This window comes from Silurus aristotelis (genome assembly GCF_946808225.1).
Source record: "Silurus aristotelis genome assembly, chromosome: 9".
Lineage (NCBI taxonomy): Eukaryota > Metazoa > Chordata > Actinopteri > Siluriformes > Siluridae > Silurus > Silurus aristotelis.
In genome coordinates this window covers 27,071,735-27,096,049 of record NC_139582.1, presented here as the reverse complement: position 1 = coordinate 27,096,049, position 24,315 = coordinate 27,071,735, and the positions used below count along the sequence as shown (strand labels likewise).

Below are 24,315 nucleotides of genomic sequence, written 5' to 3'. Positions count from 1 at the left end.
TAAGGTATATGACTTTAGATCGGAAGGTCACAAGTTGAAATCTCACCACCACCGAGTTGCCATTGCAGGACCCTTGAGCAAGGCTCTGGATAAGGGTGTCTGCCAAATGCCGTAAATGTAACTACAGCACAAATCTCAATAAACACACTCCAAAATCTAGTGGAACATCTTCCCAGAAGACTGGAGGTTATAAGAAGAGCGAATGGGAACTGAATATTGGTTTGAGCAGCACACCCTTGTGGCCAGGTCAATGGATAACTACTTGATCGAAACAGATTTACAAAATTTACATCCGGGACTTTATCAATCTACAAGAAGTGCAAAATCGATAATTGAGCTCCACTTCGAAGTAATTTTCATTCATGACACACAGCTTCGGGTTCCAATCTTCTGTAGAGTAGTATTGCAGCCTCCATGTCTCCAAAGTGTTTAGTTTCATAGGATTTTCCGAAAGAAACGCGCATTTATAGGTCTAAACTGGCAACAAATCGGATCCAGAAGAGCGACTATATGGTATGTCTATATGGTAAGTGCTGAACAAGGTTTTGCCTTCAATCACAAAAAAAAACCAAAAAAAAAAACCCACCCTTCTTTGGAGAGGACTCCTTTGGACTCCTGTAACCGAATGAAGCGTGGTGGCGGGTGCCTGCGAAAAGACCATACAAGGACTTTTTCCCTTTTCTAATCCCTGCCCTAATCTATCAGCCTTATCTGCTCACCAGCCTCAATTAAATGCACATTTACAAGCCTTTTAATCATATGATGTATAAACTTTTCTCTAAACCATGCTTATTGTGAACTTTTTCACAATAATAAAACGTTTTTATAGTTACTATACTATATAATAAAAAAAAAAAAAAAAAAAAAAAAAAAAAAAAAAAACCTTTGCCCATGTTTCGATGCATGAGAGAATCCGACTTTTAACAGTGTAAATAACTCAGGACGTATGAAACAGCATCAGACCCCACACTTGAAAGAAGTAAAGACTAATCGCGTGCTCGGGTTATACAACAGAATTTTATTCAACCTGAACACTAGTAAATGGTACAGTCTTCCTACGCGAAAAGCTACGAGTTAAAAAGATACACGACACGCGGTCACGGTTCGATAACAAATTGGTAAACGCAGTCGGCTCGGCGAACATCTTGGGCTTTATTAACGTCCCGCTTCACTGGGCTGAAGTGAGTTCATGGCGCCACCTGGTGTCTGTGAATATACATGTGCGTGTGGGTCGGATGGCATGGCGCTGCTTCACAAAGCCACAGCGAACACGCTAACGACGCAATACATGGTGCGGTTCTCCCATCTGACTGTGCAGCTTCCTACAGAGAGAGAGAGAGAGAGAGAGAGAGAGAGAGAGAGCGAGAGAGAGAGAGAGAGAGAGAGAGAGAGAGAGAGAACGAACACGTGTTCAAAGGGTGCTGTGATGCATTTCGGTTCATGTATTAAACTGTAACGTGTTTGCGTTATCCCTTTTTCGTGGTTTTGAGGGGGGCTTCTTACAGCAGATATAAAGTTATTTTTCATTGCCAGCCTTTCCATCATCATAAAAATGATCTATCCCACAAACACTCCATTGAAGAAACATGTACTGATTTCGACTCACACTGGAGACTCCTTTCTTGCTCCAAAACAGACCCAAACCAAACCATTAAGCTTCCACCTCCATGTTTGACTGTGGGGGTGAGTCAGTCTGCTAACATCATCTCTCCTGTTCTCAGTCTTACACAAGTTCTTCTGTTGGAGCCAGAAATGTCAAATTTGTTCTCGTCTGTCCATAGAACTTTCTTTCAGTTGTTCAATGTCTAATTCTTGTGTGCAGAAACGATTCCTCAGTAAATCGAGTCATTCGAATCACAAAAGATTGTCTTACTTTGCTTCGTTTAGTTCATTTAACTGCGCATTGCGTTTCCCCACGGACCGTTATTACTGACGCACCAACGGCTAAACTCTGGAGTGCTCTGGACGGTTAAACACAGAAAATGCTGCAGAATTTGAAAAATGGAGAGACGAGGAGAAAACAGCGAGGGGCAAGGAGAATATTTGTATAGAAGCCCGTTTCCGCCACATAAAAAAAAGCGTAATTCCAAGTTTTTATTTTCTTCGCAATTCTGACATTTTATTTGCAATTCCGACATATTTCCGGCCGACTTACTTTTGTTACCCCCTCTGTAGTGCCAGAAAGCTTTACAAGAAATAAAGTCAGATTTGCAAGGAAAAAAAAGTCGGAATTTCGAGAAACAAACTCGGAATTAGGCAAACTTTTTTTTTATATGGCGGAAACGGGCTTCCATAGGATTCAGGCCAAAGAAAACGACAGAAAGTTTCCAAATGTTTGGGATTAATTTTAAACAAAAACATAAAGAAAACATGATACATTGCAAATACAATACAAATATTTAAATAAAACGCACTGTTAATTTTTTTTTCTTTTTTTAAGAGTAAGTAAACAATTATTTGAATATTTTTTGATGATTTTATTATTTATATATTTGTATTTGCATTTAGATGTAATATAGGAATTAAATGCACTAAAATGGTTTAGATTTCACAGATATTCTTGTGTAGAATTTCAGCAATAAACAATAAAAAAGGAAGCAAATGACTCGATTAGTTTAAGAGACCCGACTTATTTTCTCTTGTATATTTAGTGTTGCGCTTTAATAAAGAAAAAAACACTTCTTATCCGATTAATCGTTTGAATAATCGATTACTATAATAATCGATAGCTAGTTAGAGAGGCAGGTAAACACTTTGCATCTTCCTGGAATCGATCATCAGTGGCTGACGTCGTTCTTTCTTCTATTAAAATATATTGTGGGAATTTATAATTTTGTAATAAAGTGTTTTGATGCACATTTCAAGTTCAGACCCAGCAGCATCATGCGCATTTTTTTAAGACATTGTCTGATAGAAAATCCAGTTCGAGCATTTCTTGTAGAGGACGAACAGATTCGTCGATAGTTTTTCCGGGTTGCGTTTTCCAGTATGAGAGCAGCCTCTAGAAGGCGAATCACTGACGATGCTCTTTATTTCAAGTGTCTTTCTTTTATGTCTTTTTGACTGTAAATGTTTTTAATTCTCTGAAGTGTTACTCTTGCTTCAGTTTGAATACATGCCTTTTATTTTCCTTGATATTTATGAATATATTCATATTTATTTTGCACATTTTCATGATTCAGTACTGATTTATTAAATTTTTTTGTAATAACGTTCAGTACTATTTTACATAGAGTGTTTGTTTGTTTGTTTAATCCAGTATCCATTTTGCGAACTAACAGTTTATTAATCTGTTATCGGGCAAGTATGACCCCGACCCCGCTACTGGTATAATCCGCTCTAATTTCTTATATATCAATTTACAACAACTGATGTTGAAATGCTCAATCTAAACCCTTCAACAGACTTTCACCTGTTTAAGGAAACGTACCGTCAGTGGTGGTGTCCCAGTAACAGGAGTTGGCCGTGTGGAGTCCTGCGCCGCTCTTCTGCATGATGGCGCAGTTCACTAAAAGGACACGGACGGGTTAGAAGACGTCGAGATCTTTTTTTTTTTTTTTTACTCTGACAAGGACGAGGACGAAATTCTTACCGATGTACTTATAAGCTTTGCCCTGTTTGACCAGTTGAGTGAGAGAGTGCTCGACGATGCTCGCGGTCCACTGATTCACCTTGGATTGGCTGTAGTCCACTCCTCCGATTACACCCTCGATGCACTGGTCAAACACACACACACACACACACACACACACAAAACCTTTTTATTTCCCATTTAGGATAATGGTGATAATGTGTCTGCGCTGCTGATGTGAGTTACCTCTTTCACCGCGTTACTCGCGTCATCAGGACTGAATCCGGTCTATGGAAAGGAAAAAGGAAAGAGAAAGGAAAGAGAAAGAGAAGGAAAGAGAAAGCAGTCAGAGCAGGAAATCACTTCGGCTCGTTTCTGTCAGGACGCCTGTAACCATTGTTTCTGCTTTTCTCAGAACTTCCACATGTTCAGGTTCAGGACATATGGATATAGTGTGTGTAATGCGGATCTGCTTCTCAACTACGTGTAAAGCAAATGTCTAAACATAAAAACGTCTAGAGGAGAAACCGGGAGCACACGAGGGAAAGAAGGGGGACAGGGTGTAGGGCGTTAGTGGTAGGGGACAGGGTGTAAGGGGTTAGTGGTAGGGGACAGAGTGTATGGGACAATGTGTAGGAGGTTAGTGGTAGGGAACAGGGTGTATGGGACAATGTGTAGGGGGTTAGTGGTAGGGGACAGGGTGTAGGGGGTTAATGGTAGGGGACAGGTCGTAGGGGGTTAGTGGTAGAAGGACAGGGTGTAGGGGACAGGTCGTATGGGGTTAATGGTAGTGGACAGGGTGTAGGAGGACAGGATGTAGGGGGTTAATGGTAGGGGACAGGGTGTAGGAGGACAGGATGTAGGAGGACAGGATGTAGGGGGTTAATGGTAGGGGACAGGGTGTAGGAGGACAGGGTGTAGGAGGACAGGGTGTAGGAGGACAGGATGTAGGGGGTTAAAGGTAGGGAGACAGGATTTAGGAGGTTAAAGGTAAGGGGACAGGATGTAGGGGGTTAGTGGTAGGAGGACAGGGTGTAGGGGATAGGTCAGGTCAGTATTTAGAACCTGGTTTGTTGATCGTCACCACCGCTACCTTCACAAAAACCATTTTGATGTCTCCATGGTATCCATGGTTTCCATGGTGACACCAAACAGCCACACCCGGAAATGTCACACATACAGAAATGCAGCTCAGAGCTTTTTTCTAATGAGACGTTTATCTTATTAAATAGAACAATAACACAAATATAACAGAACCATGTGAACCCCCGGATTCTGCTCTCGCCATCTTTCTGAATTCATTGTGCCTGAACTCTGTGCCTGAGCGGCTCTGCCCTGTTCCTCCATATGCCTCTATATCCCTCTATATCCCTCTATTCCACCTCACTGTCTTCTATCTGTCATTAAACGCGTTCACGCAGATTTACCTCTTCTCCGGATGTGAACTCCTCCATTCTGACTTTCCCTTATAATAAAAAAATCAGAAAATCGATAGAGCGAACAACAACACAAGCGTCTGTGACGTGCGGCTCAGCAGAACCGTCGTAGCGCATGCGTAAAGAAGTGCGCAGGCGCAGAGCGGCGTCACTAGCTAGTTGATTCTGTAGCAGCGCCATCTAGCGGCAGTCGTCCATAATCACACTACAGCGCTTTTATACTTTGGTTTTAAATCATGAAACTTAAAAAAATATATAAATAAACATGAGTAAAAACACAAATATTTAATTTAAAACATATAATTATTGCATTACATTAATATTCAAAATTAAAGCTGAAGTTCACGTGAATGTATAATAGTCCAGTAAAATTTATGAAACGGCAAATCTATGTAATTAAAAGACAACTGTGAACAAGTTAGCAAAATTGTGATTTAATTTGCAAAATATATATTTGCTATGATGCATAAATCTTTTCGAAATATTTGAAAATATATGAAAATATACAGACAATGATGCATGTACAACAACAACAACAACAACAACAACAACATAGTTCTAACTGTCTTAACATAGCATAACTAGCGTAATAGGATTGGTTATTATTAATATCAGTGGTTATGTTTGACACATTTTGTCAATGGAACTGCAATGAATGGACATTCGGTGCCACCCAGATGAAGATGGGGTTCACTTTAGATTCTGGTTCCTCTCAAGGTTTCTTCCTTATACCATCTCGGGGAGATTTTGCTTGCCACAGTTGCCACTGGTTCACTTACTAGAGATAAACAATCATAATGAACAAACTTATAGGCAGTAAACACACACAACCGTATTACCATTTTATATGTGTAAAGCTGCTTTGAGAGAATGTCCACAGTAAAAAAGTGCTATAGAAATACATTTGAATTGAACATTTCGTATCAGGAGGTCCCCGCCCCATGTCTCTATCACCTAAAGAGTCCTTGACCTGAAAAACGTTGAGTATCACAATTTTAAACATATACAATATCTTACAAAAGTGAGATATCCAATGAAGTATCCAATCAAAGAATATATTTTAGTGTAGTCAATGTGCAGTTTGTATAGAAGTACAGATTTAATGTACTCTGAAAAATAACTCAACATATGGCTATCACTGTCTGAATATCTGGCAACATGAGTACACCCTCAGTGATAGCAGCTGTACGCCATGTAACAATGCAACCTGTCCAAAAGCATGAATTACTGGAACCATGTCCTGCGTTTTGATTAATTTAAGATAAACTTGTGAGGCTCAGATGATATCCACATGTGTGTACTAAGAAAATTGCCTACAGTCAACCATGGTGGTGGTAGCATCATGGTCTGAGGATGCATGAGTGCTGCTGGTACTGGTGAGCTGGGGTTCATTGAGAGAAACATGGAATTCAACATCTACTGTGACATTCTGAAGCAGATTTCTTTCAGAAACCGCAGTTTTCCAACATAATAACGACCCCAAACACACCGCCAGGATGAAACTGACTTGCTGAGGAAACTGAAGGTGATTGAGGGGCCAAGTATTATTATGCGTCTAACATCCAGCAGCTCCGTGATGTCATTATAGACTACTAAAATATATTCAAGTTTTATTTCTATAGTATTGTCCATTGAGAAGATACTAAACTGGTCGCTGAAATGTAAGGGGTGCACTCACATTTTTGTGAGATATGTTATATGTTCAGGAGAAAAAAAATCAACCTATAAATGAAAGACAGAGGCTGATTTCAATGTATTTCCTTTTACTTGTTATAAAGTTTATACAATTCGTCTTACAACAAATGAGAAAATTAAAACATTGAAAGACAATGAAATGTTCCCGCAGTCAAAAGTGCAAAGGTGCTGTAATATTTAAAATGATAAATAAATAGTAAAAAAAAATTCATTATATATGCGGTCATATATTTCCGACGCAAGCGACTATCGAGCGTAAGGATGCAATGACAGAAATAACACAAAATAAAACAGATATGAAACCCAGAAATCAATAAGGCAATGTACAATGCTTTGTATGTATGTATGTATGTATAAATGTATGTATGTATGTATGTATGTATGTATGTATGAATCAGATCTATTGAGAAGGTCAAAGTTTGTGAAGAATTTGATTTCCAAGGCACATTACGGCGGTTGGAGTTGAATCCGGGTTTCCAAAATGCTTTATTCCTCTCAAATATTTCCGTCATTTTCTTGTACTAATAATTGGAAACATCCTTCAGAATCAGGACCAGATTCTGCTGGTTTTCGGTGGTGTCAGAGCACAGCGCAGGTGGCCGAGCTGGACCGGACCGGCCGAGAGTCAGACGATTCAACACCGCGTTCTACATCACCACTGTCAGAGCTGGAGACTTTCTCAGCGCGGCTGGGTTCCTCCACTGGGGCTTTCGGTTTCTCCTTCTTGGTGGAGGACCTCCGCAGGAAAAAAGAGATCTGAAGGGGATAAAATTGTGGGAATAAAAAGAAAACCAGACACTTCAGTGCTTTTTGTTTACTGATGCTACAACAAGACAGATATTGAAGATCCCAGGGCAACATTACACGTTTAGAGGAAAGTGCTATCTGCCCTCTTCCTCATACTTAAGCAATGATTGGTCAGTGTCACTGTGACTGACGGAGGTAAAAGTACAGGTGGCCCCCGACTTTATGATTTTACGATGGCGATACGACAAAGTTGTACAAATATTGTATGTTTCAGGTACATATATAATGTATAGTTTCTACAGTACGGCACTGTAAATTGCTCCGTTTTTCTAAATAATGTACTGTAATTTGTGAAATTATTACCAAGCTACAGTATACCACCAAATACTGATCATCATTCTTTAAGACTCCTGGGTAGGCATCATCATCATCATCATTATCATCATCCAATTAAACTGCCAAAACACATTATATTTGGTGTGTACAATGGCATTTCAATACCTTGCTGTTGGATCCAAACAAGCTCTTCGGTCTCACCAGCTTGGCTTCACCAGGCTTTTGCAGCTTCTCCTCAATAAGTGGACCAGAAATGTGTTTATCCTCAGGATCTATAAATATTCAAATCACATGTGGAATAAATCAAAATTGCCTTCATTTTGAAAATGAAACGAAAACGGCATGCTGCTGTCTGCAGATAGAACCCCAGACGTCCTTGATAAATTCTGCCAAAAAGAAAAAAAAAAAGAACTGCTTTGTATTACAAAAGGATTTAATAAGGACATAAGTCCTTCACAAGAAAATCGCCTTTAAAACCATAGAAGGTGAAACCGGCGTATATTTATACAGTGTATGATTTTATTCCGGTTCTGGTCACTGTGGATACACTTTGAGAAGGTAATCTGGATACATTTAGATGGGATGGATCTATCCACCTACTGGTATCATTTTAGAGGTGTGAGGAAAACCAGAAGATCTGGAGAATTTGGAAAATCCCAATACACTGCAATTTAAAGCCATATGTGGTTCAAACTCTTACCACAAACCTGGAGGCTTGAACTAAACCCATTCTTGCTCCATGATCTCTGGGTAGCTGATTTTTCGAACACCCTGATAGCTGAATGAGCACAAATATCCAAAAAGAATCTAGTGGAACATCTTCCCAGAGGATTGGAGGTTAATTGTAACAGCAAATGTGGATTAAATATGGAATGGGATGTTCGAAAAGCACATCCAAATCTTACAGCCAGGTGTCCACAAACTTTTGCCTATAAAGTGTATGAATCTTGACACATACCTTTGTCTGGTCTGTCAGGAACAGTGACTGGTTCCACATTGTTCTTGACCTGCATTGAGGAGAAACCAGCACTTGAACATCGCAAGTCCATTGCATAATATTAATTCAAGAAGGGGATATTTAAACTGAACCTGGCAACTGCAACTTTCAAGTGTATTCTATACAAATCAAGGCAAAATATTATACGTTGACAAACTTTGCCAACGTATCAGAAAAGAGGTCTACTAAAAAAAAGCTACTCAAGGATTTAAATCACCTGAGCATTTAACTGGATCTCTCCATCCTTCATTTTTTCCACCGGCTCTTCCTTTTGCTCATCATTTCCCTCGTCCAAATCATCTTTCTCAGGGTCTTCTTCGTCCTCTTCTCCGGTGGTCTCGTCATCGCTGAACTGCGGATGATTAGAAGAGAAGATGATGAGGGCAGTGGGCTAGAAAGCAGAGTGATAAATGAATGGTATTAGGGGCGGAAACGAGGAGGTGAAGGACGTCTGCAGTTAAGGAGATACACAACATGACGACACACGAGGTGACCGGGAGACTGAGGATCTACGCTTGAGCTGGCTAGTTCTCACCTCCTGATCGCGATCCAGTCATTCCGCGTCCCGATAAATGCTCTGTGCTTGCGAACCATTCGGAAATGTAACAAAGATCATGCAGCATATCCCCCCACGGATGAGGTGCATTTATTCATTATATACTTTAAAAAATAATTCATTATATTCTTAAAGAAGAAAAAAAAAACTCAATAAGAAACCTAATACATAAGATAAGCAGAAGATACAATATATTTCCAAAAGTATTGGGTCACCTGGTCATTCCAATCTACACTTCTGATTTCTTCCATTCTTCTGAGAAGATGTTCCACTAGATTTTAGAGTGTGCTTATGGATATATTTGAGTTCCTCAGCCACAAGGGTGTTACGATAGGCAGGTACTGATGTAGGTGTGGTGAGGAGACCTGGGGTGCAGTCAGCGTTCACATTCATCCCAAAGGCGTTCAGTAGGGATGAGATCAGAGCTCTATAGCAGCAAGATCTTTCTCTCTGAAGCATGTAAAACCAGATCATCAAGGAGCTCACATTGTGCACAGGGGCATCACCATGCTAGAACATGTTTGGGTTTCCAAGTTCAAGTGAATGCAATGTTTTATCTGTACAATTGAGTGTCTCCAGCTTTGTGGTACCAGTTTGGAAAAGAACCACATATAGCAGGAAAGGTCAGGTGTCCCAATACTTTAGGAAATATAGTGTGTATGTAGTACAATAAAGTAAGTACTCTCTATGGACAAAAGTATTGGAACACCTGACTTTTCCAGCCACATTTGGTTCTTCCCTGAACTGTTCACACAACGTTAGAGGCACACAATTGTTCTTTGGTCCCCACACACCGCTCTCACACGTTCGCTCAGGTTTGTTGACGGTGGTGCCGTGGGCCGTCTCTTATCCCAGAGATTTTTCATGTCTTTGTTACCATTTGGTTGCACCCTTATACTTTTTCTTTCTCTTGGTCACCCCTCTTCTCTCCTTTTCTCTCTCTTTCTCTCCCTCTGTTGAGTTTATTATCCTGAGGGACCACTGACCACTGTTTCTGTCCTTTTCTTCACATCTCAACGCCCTTCCTCTGGATGGAGTTCTCCTCAATAGGAGACCACTCTGTTCAGATGAGGATGTTTCCACGTGAACGGTCTAAAGATCCATGAAGTTACTAAGCAACTCAAGAACTTGAATGGATTTGGACTGCCATTAATATCAATAGTCTGCTGCAATAGTTTGGAGGTTCCATAAATTAATCTGCATTCAAGCATCTGTCAATGAAAACACCTCAACAATGATGGTACTGCAATGAAAGCACATTCGGTGCAACCCAGATTGGGATGGGTTTCCCTTTGAAATTTTCCTCAGAGCTTCTCAGGGAGTTTTTTCTTGCACCGGTAGCCACTGGCTCGCTCATGTTAAGAAACAAAGGTATAGGCACGGAAATCTAGTGGAATATCTTCCCAGAAGAGTGGAGGTTATTATAACTGCAAATGTTGGACAACATTTGACAAACTTTCCTTCATATCGTGTAGCAGCTGAAGAAGATGTAAGGCATTAAAAACATTCGCATAAAGATTTTTTGCATAAATGTTACTGCATAAAGCATTTGAATGAGATGACTGAGAAAAAGCTGTATAAAATGCATATGTATGGAATGTATCTTCATCACATGAGATGTATGAGTGCGAATGAGGGTTTATTTAAGGTTGAGGTATTGAGGAAGAACATCATCCCAGAACTGTCGAGGCTCCTGAGACCCGGACCGGCGCTTTCCAGACGAGGCCTTCTGTATAAATGATGTTTTCTCATTTCCTTTCTTTTTCAGTCCTTCTTTTTCTGTAGCTACCTCTTCGTTTTCAATCTCGTCATTCTCTTCTGGGTCTCCTTCTGCTTCGCCATCCTCATCCTCCCCTCTTTTCTCTTCCTCTTTATCTTCAGCGTCTTCGTTCTCCTGCACAGATTCTTCTACTCCCTCATTCCCTGCGTCATCTTTACCTTCTTCTTCATCATCACTCTCCTTTTCAACACTGTCGTCCTCTTTATTTACCGCTTCTCTTTCTATTCCTTCCTCTTCTTCCCCACTCTCCTCCTCTTCTTCTCCACTTTCTTCCATCCCTGCTTTACTCTCCTTCTCTTCTTCCCCAATCTCTTCAATCCCTGCTTCACTCTCCTCCTGTTCTTCCCCACTCTCCTCCACCCCTGCTTCACTCTCCTCCTGTTCTTCCCCACTCTCCTCCACCCCTGCTTCACTCTCCTCCTGTTCTTCCCCACTCTCCTCCACCCCTGCTTCACTCTCCTCCTGTTCTTCCCCACTCTCCTCCTGTTCTTCCCCACTCTCCTCCATCCCTCCTTCACTCTCCTCCTCTTCTTCCCCACTCTCCTCCTCTTCTTCCCCACTCTCCTCCTCTTCTTCCCCACTCTCTTCCTCTTCATCTTCACTCTCCTCCTCTTCTTCCCCACTCTCCTCCTCTTCTTCCTCACTCTCTTCAATCCCTGCTTCACTCTCCTCCTCTTCTCCCTCACTTTCTTCATTTCCTGCTTCACTCTTCTCCTCTTCTTCCCCACTCTCCTCCTCATCTTCCTCACTCTCTTTCATCCCTGCTTCACTTTCCTCCTCTTCTCCCTCACTTTCTTCATTTCCTGCTTCACTCTCCTCCTCTTCCTCACCCTCTTCCTTTTCACTCCTCTCCTCATTTCTCCCACTCTCCCCTTCTTCTTCCTCACTCTCAGCCTTCCCTGCTTCACTCTCTTGCTCACAACCTGTATTACTCTCTTCCTCTTCCTCCACACTTGCTTCACTCTCCTCCTCTTCTTCTTTACTCTCATCCTTCCCTACATCACTCTCCTCTCCGTCTTCACTCTCCATTTCTTTCTCTTCCCCTTCACTATCCTTCCCTTCCGTTCCACTCTCCTGTTTCTTTCCTGTCATGTCTTCCTCTGTCTCGCTTTCCTTTCCACTTTCCTCTTCGGTCTTCTCGTTTCTGACAGACACACTTTTCTCCTCAGAACTATCTTCTTCGCCTGCTTTCTCCTCCTCACTCTCATCCTCACTCTTGTCCCCCTCACTGCAATCATCTTTAGTGTTGCAAACGTTTTCAGATTTAGAACTCCATTTCTCTCCTTCTGAATTACTGCTCTGGCTTTCTATCCGTCCATCCATTTCTTTACTACCCTCTTGCTCACTCATTCTGCTTTCTACTTCATCTTGCTGAATCTTACCTACTTCTGAATTCTCTCTTTTCTCCATAACATGACTGCTGGATTCCTCCTTCGGCTCTGTCTTACTCTCCTCATCTCGCTCTTCATGATCATCCCTGCCAACACTCTCCACTTGGTCAATCCATCCTCTTCCACTCTCTCCTCCTTCATCATCCATTTTGTCCTCAGACTGACACTGAGACATGCTCTTCTCAGTCTCCTCATCTGAAGCTGCAGGGACAGGCTTTACAGTAATAGTAACTGCTGTCCTTTTGCTCGCTGTCTTCTCTGGATTCTCACTGATAGAAAGAGTCTGTTCGTCCACTGTGTTCGGACTCTGCTCAGGAGTTCGGGACAGGAACTGGCTGGAGAGGACGTCTTCCAGAGGACGCTCAGGACTCTCGATGGGCAGGTCTTCCGTGAGTGACACGACACCCGCGAGAGAGCCAGACCGTACACTGTCCGATGAACCCCCTGCGCCGAGACGTTTCTTTTGTGTGTCCAGGTTGCGCTCGGGTTTGGTGGACTGAGTCTTCTGAGTCCTCTGTGCCTGGTAAGACTGTTCACTATTAGAGCTGCCACCCCATGTCTCCCTGGTATTGGTTTTGCTTTGCACAGCTGTAGCTTCCTGTTTCGCTTTAACTTTGCTTGCAGACTCTGTACATAGGAGTTTTTTCGTTCGTGTGAATCGAGCAGAACCCTCTCTCGGTTTCTTTTCCTCTGTGGCTCGTCGGCATCTTTTGTCCACTGGCCTAGCTTTGGATCCTGTAGAGTCCAAATCATCTCGTTTAAAACCTTCCGATTCGTAAACTTCCTTCTCAGTCTCTGTCTCGGCGCCTCTTACCGTTACCTTATGATCTATCTTAGACTTTGGATGGCTCTCTGATTTATCTCTAAGCCCCTTAGCTGGACCCCTTACAAGCCTACTTTCCTTCACAGCGCTCCTACGATTGCTACGGCAGCTGGGTTCCCCGGACTCGCCGACGTGACTTGTCCGTAAATCGGAAGAGGGGGCTTGGTCTGAACTAAGCCCCGCCCACTCAGGGTCGTGTATAAGCTGCTTCACCACCTTACTGTGCTTTTCACTGGCTTTAACCTTCTTCTTTTCGAGTTCCCGGTGAGCAGAAGGGGAAAAGGAAAGAGCGAGAATTGCGTGAACATGCAGAGCAAGAAGAACGAGAGCAAAACAAAAGACAGACAACCATGTACATGTATGGCGAATGCTAGAGAGTGAGATACAAATGCATAACAACGTTCGTTAGACAGACAGACAGATAGATTAATCGCAATTGGCTTCTCCATGGTCAAATAACAGCAATGCTGGAAAATATTGCAGACATATCAAAGCTGACATTTTATAAAAAAAAAATTGTAAAATGTAAGATTATTGTAATATACCTCTTGATGTACAGAATGCTGGAAGAACTAGTATTCTTTCCCTAAACTGTACACCATATGGACAAAAGTTGGTGTACACCTCACCATAAGGTCCACATGGGCTTTTATGAATGTCCTATTCCAAATTTAGTCTGCTTATAACCTTCAGTCTTCTGGGAAGATCCACCAAATTTCATTTATTTAGCCACGATGACATTAGTAAAGTCATGTACACAAGTAGGCGACGTAAGGAAGGTCTGGAGTGCAGTCAGCATTTTAATTCATCATGTTCTATAGGGGTTGGGGTCAAAGCTCTAAAGCAGGCCACTCAAGATCTTCCACTCCAACCAATGTACACCATATTTTCATAAAGTACAGGAGGGGGGGTCAAGACCCAAACCTGTTCCATTGTCATGCTACAGTTGTGTAATGCAAATTTGTGGTAACATTTGTTACATATGGCTGGAAAAAAGCCCCAACATTTTTGTCCATACAGTGTATTTATCATTGTAAACACCACAGAGATTCAGTCCACTGTTTACCTTTTGAACAGGAGAAAAAGTAATTGTCTTCTCCGCAGGATGCATCTTCATTACGTGAGTCTTTAAAAGAAAAGAAAACCGGACATCAAGATTTACCGTTTCTACTTGTTGTGTATAAACGTGTATTAATCTCGGCACACCCACTACACTTACAACGCTAAAGACAAAACGATTTACCACAATGCATTATGGCAAACTGGAGTACAATGGTTTCAAATATACACGTTAGAGTGCAAAAGTTTGTGGACACCGGCCCATTGGATTTGCATGTGTAAGATTTAGAAAATCCCAATCCACATTCATCCGATTGCTGTTCTAATAACCTCCACTATTCTGGGAAGAATCCACTTGATTTTGCAGTGTGTTTGTGGAGATTTTTCAGCTTTAAGGGTGTTAGTAAAGTCAGATACTGATGTAGGTGAGGTGAGGAAAGGAGGCCTGGAGTGCAATCAGCGTTCCAATTCAACATATTTTGGCGTCAGAGCTCTATAGCTTGTCACTCAAGATCTTCCATTTCAACCTACGTGAAGCATTTCTTCATGAAAGCTAGCTTTGTGCACATTGTCGACCTGGAACAGGTATGGGTCTCCTAGTTCATGTTAAGGGAAAACGTGAATAGTCGGGTGTCCAAATACTTTTGTCCAAATAGTGTAGGTAGTGGGTTGAGACGTTTTCCTTTTTGTACTTACTAAATTTAATAAATCGGCCGTTTCTCCCAAATCCTTCACACTCTCATCATCCTCATGGTTTTCAACCGCAGTCTTCCCGTGGACTTCGTGTTCCCCTGTGACCTTGTCTATCAAAACACATCATTAATGTAATGTTTTAAACATTTCACTCTTAATCAAGGTTAATCGATACGCTCAAACGAGTTCATTACCGGTGCTGCTGTAAATCCCATTAGTCTGAAAGCCGTTTGTAGTTTTCTTGCTTGTTTGTAAGGGGAAAGTCTGACTAGCAACAGGTACAGATGCATTACGGTGAGCTGAACTCAGAGGTGGAAGAGTCCGGAACATCATCCCAAACTGTTCAGGAGAGCGCTTCTAAAAAGAAAAGGAAAATAATTAATTAATACATTTTATTACAGAAACAGAGCATCCGAAAAGTATTCACAGCCCTTCACTTATTTTCACTTAGTTATGTTACAGTCTAAATTTCAAAACGGATCAAATTAATTATTTTCCTCAAAGTTCTACAAACAATACGCCATCATGACAACGTGAAAGAAGTTTGCTTGAAATCAACATATCTCAAAAAAGTTGGGACAAGGCCATGTTTTTCCACTGTGTGGCGTCCCCTCTTCTTTTTATAACAGTCTGCAAACGTCTGGGGACTGAGACAAGTTGCTCAAGTTCAGGCATAGGAATGTTGCCCCATTCGTGTCTAATACAGGCTTCTAGTTGCTCAACTGTCTCAGGTCTTCTTTGTCGCATTTTCCTCTTTATGATGCACTAAATGTTTATTATGGGTGAAAGATCTGGACTGCAGGCTGGCCATTTCAGTACCCGGGTCCTTGTTCTACGCAGCCATGATGTTGTAATTGATGCAGTATGTGGTCTGGCATTGTCATGTTGGAAAATGCAAGGTCTTTCCTTGAAAGAGACGACGTCTGGACGGGAGCATATGTTGTTCTAGAACTTATACCTTTCAGCATTGATGATGCCTTTCCAGATGTGTAAGCTGCCCATGCCACACGCACTCATGCAACCCCATACCATCAGAGATGCAGGCTTCTGAACTGAGCTACTTGGGTTGTCCTTATCCTCTTTAGTCCGGATGACTAATGATGCTTCTGGATCATGTTATATGGCTTCTTTTTTTTTTTTACCTATAGAGTTTAAGCCGGCAACGGCGAATGTCACAGTGGATTGTGTTTACCGACAATGTTTCCTGGAAGTATTCCTGAGCCCATGTTGTGATTTCTATTACAGCAGCATTCCTATATGTGAGGCAGTGTTGTCTAAGGGCCTGAAGATCACGGGCATCCAGTATGGTTTTCCGGCCTTGACCCTTACGCACAGAGATTGTCCCAGATTTTCTAAATTTTTGGATGATATGATGCACCGTAGATGATGATTGATACTAGTTGGAGATTTCTTTCCTTCCTTTCTTTGTGATCCAGTTCCCAGAGCAGTTCTATATTAGGTATTAGGTAGGTATGGTGACTGGGCACCAGTTTAAAGCTTAGTAGATGAATGCCAGACAAAAGTAGGAGTAGTGATAGTAATTTAATCATTTAAAGCACCGTATACCATCAAACAATCTTCCAATTTGCAAATGCTAATTCATCTTAAAATCCTTCGATCTTCTTTATCGTCCCCTCCATTAAAACCTTCAGTCATGAATAAAATCTCTGGGTTTTTCTGATATCTATCCTGCAACAACTACTCTTCAAATCTGTATGAGGTTACATTGAACCCTTACCCTCTCTCTGCGTCTGTCCCGTGCTGACAGACTCCTGTTCAGACCATGTCGAGACTCCGCCTCCCTGAGCAGCTTCTCTAGATGGTCTTCAGTCACGTCGTCCTCCTCCAGGATCACATCTTCTGACTTTGGAAACCGAGGTTTGGCTAACACTATCGTGTGACACCCACCACAGGTAACCTAAAGGGGAAAAAACACACACTAACTATAGAGTACAAGCTTGCTGTATTATGTATGCAGAAGGAAAAGATCAGGAAACCCACAGCTTGAACGTTGTATTCGAGGAATCGTGGACAAAGTGTCGGTTTGAACTGGTTAGCAAAGTACTCCTCTCCTAGAGCCAATTTCCCGTGACGTCCGTCTCCGAACGTGTAGAGAAGTCCTCGCTCTGGAAAATAAACACTAAAGCTACTGAGAAGACATGTTGCGGCGGCCATGTTTTTTTTTGTTTTTTTAAACAAACTAAGTTAAATGGTCCATATACGGTATGATGCTTTCCTTTTTCTTTAATAAAAAATAATGATGAAACAATTATGTGGATTTTGTGCGACTCTTAAAACAATCCAGATGTGCAGTAACTGATGCACCATCGGCACATCGATCATCATTGGGTTTGTCCACCATTTTGGCTTTACTCTGAGAAGTTCATATAGATCAGAGAGTGACAGAAAATGGGAGAATTTCCAGACACTTGTTGTAGAAAAACCCCACCCTGCCCTGCAATGCCCCGTTTTCTCAGAAAGAAATGTCCACTCTGGAGTCATTTGGGCAAATTAAATCAGAGATCTCATACAATCTAGTAGTACATGGTGCAGGGCAGGGTACGATAAGGGTAGGCATGGCGGGGCGGGGCGGAGCGGGTGGGCCGAGGTTCCGCAATGAGTGTCTGAATATTTGGTTTATGGCCAAACGTTGCAGATGTTCAGACTGCCATTTACTGCCACTATCAGATTTCTTTTGAAAAGCACATAGTGATTCATACGGACTTCTCGGATTGAAGCCAGAATGTTGGATTATGCGCTGAAAGTCGATCAGTTATTTTGCATCAGGGTTGTTTAAGAGTACATAAAATGTACAAGGACCTACAGGGACAATAAATGCAAATCTATTTTTCTCTTGGTTAATATTCTTCACATAGAGGCCAAGCCCTAAACCACAACCCCCTATTACTTCCCCACAAGCCCCCCAATGGTTTGGTCCCCAACTTATTCGAAAAGTGAGTAATTAAGGGTTAAGGGTCTTGCTCAGGGGCCCAGCAGTGGCATTTTAGCGATGGTGTGATTTGAACTCATGGCCTCCTGATCTGTCCTACATCTTAACCAATGAGCTACCCCTTCCCCAGCCAGGTCTTCAATCACACTGAAAAAACCAGCAATCTCCTGACAGGTATAAAATTGTCCATCAAATCCACCTGGTCAACTAATACCCACTTGGATGACACCTTGTGTCCCCCAAAAGCGTGGAAAGTGGAAGGTGTACAATTTCACTATGAGTGTGCCCTTCAAAAGATTTTAATGGAACGTGTGGTGCCACTGCCAGTTCGAATATTCCAGTGATGGTGATTATGCCACTCGGCGTCCCAAGGCGGCACCATCTTAGACGGCCAAGACAAAACTTCGAAGTACCTGTGAGAACGGCGCTGTGGTTTTCTCCACATTCGATATGCTTTACTCTTCCCCTGCGGAAATGTTCCACCGCTCTTGGCAAATGCGACTCGAAGGTGAAGGTGCCGTGACCCAGCTGGCCGAACTGCCCCAGACCGAAAGAATAGAGGTGTTTCTCTGTTTCCAAAGGGCAAACACACAAAAAATGACAATCAGAAAAGACATCTCTAAATCAAGCACAAGGAAAGAATGCTGCTTGTCAGTTTTTCCAGAGTCGCCATCCTGTATCAGTCCAGGTGTAATACCTGTGAGTGCCAGTGTGTGGCTTCCCCCGCATGCCACCTGCAGCACCCGTTCACTGATGCCCTCCACGCGCTGAGGCGCTTTGTGATCGGACAACTGCGCTGTGGACAGTCCCAGCTTCCCACTGTCTCTCTCTCCGAAGGTAAATAATGCCCCGTCCTCTGGAACACAAAATCCAGCTGTCGCTTAGCAACGATCGGGCTTTGCGACGGCCTCTACAATTCGTTCATTCGAGTTAATGATGCATTATGTTGCGCACCATAAGCCACCGAAGGCCAGGGAAATGATGTTAGCAGTAATTTATCTGTCTGAGTCACAGAGACAGAATATAATGATGAAAAGCTTGACCGGGGCCCATTTCCACAGATGTTAAGTAAGAAAGAAAAGACAATGTTGCGCCAGAAAAACAAGTAAAAACCACAGCGAATGTTTCATTATTTAAACGTTTTAATTCAGTTAGTAACTCTGTAGTATGTCATTATTTTTCACTTGGCCCTGAACACTCGCTTTTCTCTCAGTGTAGGAACAAATCTGTATCTGGAAACCTTCGACGTCTTTGTTCTTTAATAACACAAGCCCTGTATTACGTGACGCCCCCGTGAATGAGCGGTTTCTATGGAAACGATGACGAGCAAACGAATAAAAATCTGTCATTTGACTTACAGATAGCTCAATTACCAAGGCTGCTGTTATTGTAAACCATTCGATGCCTTTTGACCAATCACAATCCAGAATCCATTGTGGTATTTCACCCCCAACACACACACACACACACACACACACACACACACACACACTCCCAGCTATTGATCGAAACGCCTGTTCTAATGTATATTTTGCACACACACACACACACACATACACACACACACACACACACACACACACACACACACACACACACACACACACACACACTCCACTGTATGTATTGTCAGAGCTGCAGTTTGAAACAAATGAATAAACATCTTTTTGAGATTCCATATTGCCCTCACGAACAAAAAAAACCCCACCAAAATACTTTGCCAAACATTTCAATCACTTATATGTGATACTTTTTTAGTTTCTACACACTTATTATAAGTATTTATACAAATAAAAACAATATTAATGAAAAAATCTTATTAACATTCAGGTTCTGGGGCCCATTTTGGTTTTCCTCCTGGTCGTAATTGTGCTATTGCCGCTATCGTTGACTCGTTCCACGTGGGTATTTGTGAGACACACTCCAAAACCTAGTGGAACATCTTCCCGGAAGAGTGCGATCATTAGAACAGTTATAAATGGGAAATAAATGTGGGATATGATGTTTTTAAAAAATGCATTATCAGGGGGCCATAAAGCTTTCGAATAATATTAGCATTTTACCTGTTACAAAAGCAGAGTGATAATAACCGCAGGAAACCCACGTCACCCGACTCCCCACGTTAAGCTCACGTGGCGTGGACGTCCCTTCCTCTTTTTCGAGGCCGATCTGCCCTTCCGAGTTGTCGCCCCACACGTACAACTTCCCATCCTCTAGAAGAAGACAGACAAGACAGAAATCGGTCAACTGACGAAGGTACACTTATTAAAGACTAATCAGAAGGATTTCTCCTATTTCAGAATAAACATAAGTAAAAGACCAGGATAATAGAATTGAAATCCCGTACGCGTAATAGCAGCCGATGTGTTGGAACCGGCTGCGAGCGTCTTGATTGGTCCACGTTTGGTAAAGAAGTCCACCAGCTGGAACGAAGTTCTTTCCCCAAAGTCTCCAAGACCGAGCTGTCCTTCGTTATTCCCGCCTGCTGCGTACAGGTTCCCGCAAGCTGCGCACGAAGGAGATTGTGTTCGTAACGCGATTCATTTATTTTTTGTCCTACATAGAACCCTGTCGAATTCCAATCGACTGTGATAGGAACCTGTGAACCCGAACATTTATGAAGTTCTACAATGAGCCGATCATGTGGCCTCAGCCGAATGCACAAACATATTTAGATACAGGTCAAGAGCTTCAATTGATATTCACAACAAACATCAGAAGGGGGTGAAAATGACGACCTTTAGGACTTTAACTGTGGCGTCGTCACCACATGAATGACAGTTCAAGCTGCCAGGAAGGACATTGTGATTCAGGTAATCATACTTTACAACCCTGATGAGCAAAAAAGCAGCTGTGTCATCTCTCGTGTCAGATTCTTCCAAAGAAGACCACTTTCACACCATTTTTTAGCGTTCAAGAGAATGGCTGATGCAACTTACGCTTCTTTTCTCGCATCGCCTATAGGTGGCACTAATTCCCCTCTTCTCGGGTATATTACATATTCATATGAATTACACAAACAGTATGTATATGATAAAGAACTATTTCACAGCTAGAAAAGTATTTTTCACTTTTCTTTTTATAAGTCACTTTTCTTTCTGCACAAAACATTGATTTGGATGGACTACAACATCAGAAGATTACATTAGGTTCTGCTCCTGTCAGCCAAGAACAGGAATCTGATTCCATCAGGGAAAAGTGGAAAATTTGTCTTTTCCAGTCTTCCTTTCCTGAGAGTTTGTTGGGTTCCCACAAGACAAAAGTTTCAGCCTTCAGACACTCCACACATTCTGCTTTTCTGTACTTAGTTTCTAATTCAGTGCAAACTCAAGAGAACAGTGGAGAAAATCCCAGGTGAAACCGTTTCTAAAATATAGGAACCCATTTGGTCCAAAGTCCAAAGAGATCACACTTTTTGTCTGTTATGATGTTTGATGTGTTGAATGAACCCCCAGATGAGGAAGGGTTTGCCTTTTGAGTCTGGTTCCTCTCAAGGTTTCTCCCTCATGCCATCTCAGGGAGCTACAGTCGTCCTCGGCTCGCTCGTTAAGGACAAACTTTTTAAAACTAATTACAAGGAACAGATTGATCCATTCTTTAATAATAACTTTATCTCAGTAAAGCTGATGTCTATTGTTGAAATCTCCGTACATATGAACAGAATTGAAGCTCTAAACGTGTGTCTGTGTCCGTAAGATCTTCCCGATGTGCTGCTACCACGTGCTTAGCTAATATTAACATGAACGTGCAGGTGTACATGTGTTCCCTATAATAAAGACTGGGATTGCGTATAAGACAATTTTCGAAACTGGAATTGCTTAGTGGGGTCAATGGAAAAGATTTTCTTCCTCAGCATTGTTGATGCTGGCAACCCGCTGCTTCGTGCGCTTCATCTGCATGGTTGGATGACGTGTAAAATACTTACACGTGTAAACAAGCGTATGAGTTCTTCCACAAGCGACAAGCTTGACCTTTTCCGATTTCAAGGCTTTGGAACAGAAGATAGAACGAACCCATGTTAAAACTATTGTTAGTTTAAAAACAAAAAAAATAACCCAAAATGTATATAGATAATTAAAATAAAAAAAATTATTTATAATTGTTTTTTTCCCCACAACCCAATAAATGCAAAGTGCATTATTTGAGTCCATTTTTACCTTTGACACAAGACGGTACGCTCACGCTGATCTTTTCGCCCAGGCCAAGCTGTCCCCAGTTATTACTGCCGAACATGAACAATTTCCCTTTCTCTAAAATAGGACAGAAAAACACACGAATATAAAACGCATCACAACAATAGAGGCAACCCCGAGTTTCTACAATACAATAATTGTTTTTTTTTTTAAGCACAATTGATTCCCAGCACGACTGTTACCTGTAATCAGTGCGGTGTGTTCGTCTCCACATGCGAGCTTTGACGGCGCGTCGTTTTTTAACCAGAACTTGCTGGGAATGTTGTCTGCGAATTTACTCTTGCCGAACGTGAACACAGCTCCTGTTTCTGCCGTAGAAACAACAACAACAACAACAACAACAACAAACAGAAAAGGATATAAATAAAGCTATAAAATAGTTTCTTCATCCAACCATCTCAGGATTAAGTCAATTTGACATGACAATGAATTGAAAACGGTGTAGTAAATGCATGCAAAAGCTCTATTAATAATAACAGATCAAACTAAATAAGTCTTTTTATGTTAAGTCATAACTTTTTTTTGAATTTTTTATTTTAGTTTTTTTTTACAGATTTTAAATAACGTCATAAGATGTTTAAAAAATGGGGAAAACAAATCTTGCCATGTCATGCTATGTAAAAATAAATAAATAAACAAATAAAGTTATGAATAATTCAATAAATGCCATCGAATTGAATAAATATTCTTCAGAGATTAAAAATTAAACTGTATTTTGATGCAAACGCTTATATCGATTCATGTGCTTTTGTGATATGAAGGGATTTTTTTGTAAACCTTATTTTTATGATATACGCAATAGTGGACAGTTATAAAGTAAATGTAATTCATTACAGTACATAAGAAGCTTTTTGGTGTATCTGTAATTTACTCAAATATTTCCATTTGGGGGGGGGGGGGATGGTGGCTCCAGCGGTTAAGGCGCTGGGTTGCCGATCGGAAGGTCTGGGGTTCAAGCCCCGGTATCGCCAGGCTGCCACTCTTGGGCCCTTGAGCAAGGCCCTTAACCCTCTATGCTCCGGGGGTCCCTTACGAGGGAAATATCAAGGTCCGTGACGTCGGAGTGACGTGGGGCCGCCTTCCCGTGGGCTCACCACCTGCAGGAGGGGCCGTAAGGGACGGTGCTGTGAGGATTGGGCAGCAGTCGAAGGCGGGGGCCTGCTAAGACTGCTGCCCCCGCGACCCGAATTACGGATAAGCGGGAGAAAATGAATGAATGAATGAATTTCCATTTGGGGAGAATTTTACTTGAACTTCCCTCCATTTTCAAGTCAAATCTCTTTTTACTCGAATACATTTTGCAAAATCAGTCGTTTCTTTTTTATTTATTAGTGGATAAAAGCTTAACTGTTCAATCACACAGCAGGTCACCAATCAGGGTCGAAAAAATAGTATTTTAACCATTAAATCAAATAAAATTATATAAGATTTATAACATGATATATATATATATATATATATATATATATATATATATATATATATATATATATATAATATAATATAAAATTATATAATATATAATACAAATCATAATATAATTTAAATAATATCATATAAAATAATATTATTAATTATATAATATAATAATATATAATAAGTTTGTTTACTGTCAGAGGGGAAAAAAACCGCTACGCAGGGGGCGTGGCTTCGTTGTCCATAGCAACGCACAGATGCGACTTTTCATCTGTTAGACTACATTGACAGCTCTCTGTTCTCAGTAAACAGATCGGTAATAAAAAAAAAAAAAGCTATTATTCGATGCGTTTTCCTGATTTCTATTTTGTTCTCTAGTCGTTTCCATTCAATTCTCTTCTTACGGAAATTCATGTTATTAAGCAGAAAACATGATCAGTACAAATAGACTTTAGAGATGTGGGACTCTGACGCATGCTCACTGACTATTCTGAAAATGTACTATAATAATAACTGTTACAATGAATACATGAATAAATGAATATGCAGCGAAATGAAAGCAAACCTACCAGGTATTTCAGCCTCTGTGTCTCCAGCCATCGCTACGCTGCTAATCCGCTTACTGCACCGGAGCGCCACATTAATATTCATTTCCGGTTTACGAGTCAAGAA

General features: G+C 41.4%; 2 protein-coding genes and 1 long non-coding RNA gene across 3 annotated transcripts; all 3 read right to left on the bottom strand.

Moving 5' to 3' along the window:
- Positions 1 to 385: 385 nt before the first annotated feature.
- LOC310731526 lies at positions 386 to 805 on the bottom strand. The gene is made up of 2 exons (XR_014535244.1): positions 587 to 805; positions 386 to 477 (listed from the first exon to the last, which is right to left on the bottom strand). It is a non-coding gene; the product is annotated as an uncharacterized lncRNA (long non-coding RNA).
- Positions 806 to 998: 193 nt separating this feature from the next.
- dynlt3 (dynein light chain Tctex-type 3) lies at positions 999 to 5,155 on the bottom strand. Its single transcript, XM_083550737.1, has 5 exons — positions 4,999 to 5,155; positions 3,818 to 3,859; positions 3,593 to 3,716; positions 3,431 to 3,508; positions 999 to 1,322 (listed from the first exon to the last, which is right to left on the bottom strand). Exons 1-5 carry the CDS (start codon positions 5,023 to 5,025, stop codon positions 1,252 to 1,254), a joined length of 342 nt encoding a protein of 113 aa, XP_083406863.1. The 5' UTR covers positions 5,026 to 5,155; the 3' UTR covers positions 999 to 1,251.
- A 1,598-nt stretch (positions 5,156 to 6,753) lies between these two features.
- rpgrb (retinitis pigmentosa GTPase regulator b) lies at positions 6,754 to 24,294 on the bottom strand (the record flags this gene model as incomplete). The annotated part of the gene is made up of 16 exons (XM_083550616.1): positions 6,754 to 7,458; positions 7,951 to 8,707; positions 10,795 to 13,581; positions 14,399 to 14,458; positions 15,088 to 15,194; positions 15,279 to 15,441; positions 16,823 to 17,002; positions 17,086 to 17,210; positions 18,448 to 18,603; positions 18,732 to 18,890; positions 20,098 to 20,247; positions 20,382 to 20,540; positions 21,960 to 22,022; positions 22,192 to 22,284; positions 22,410 to 22,535; positions 24,213 to 24,294. The coding sequence occupies 14 exons, from the start codon at positions 24,292 to 24,294 to the stop codon at positions 10,978 to 10,980; spliced, it is 4,227 nt and encodes a 1,408-aa protein (XP_083406742.1). The 3' UTR covers positions 6,754 to 7,458; positions 7,951 to 8,707; positions 10,795 to 10,977.
- Between the last annotated feature and the right edge of the window lie 21 nt (positions 24,295 to 24,315).

Coding starts and splice junctions, on each gene's coding strand:
- dynlt3 (XM_083550737.1), bottom strand. CDS start 5,025: ATGGAGGAGTTCACATCCGGAGAAGAG. Junction 3,860..4,998: donor AGTTCACATCCGGAGAAGAG/GTAAATCTGCGT, acceptor TCCTTTCCATAG/ACCGGATTCAGTCCTGATGA. Junction 3,509..3,592: donor CAAAGCTTATAAGTACATCG/GTAAGAATTTCG, acceptor GTGTCCTTTTAG/TGAACTGCGCCATCATGCAG.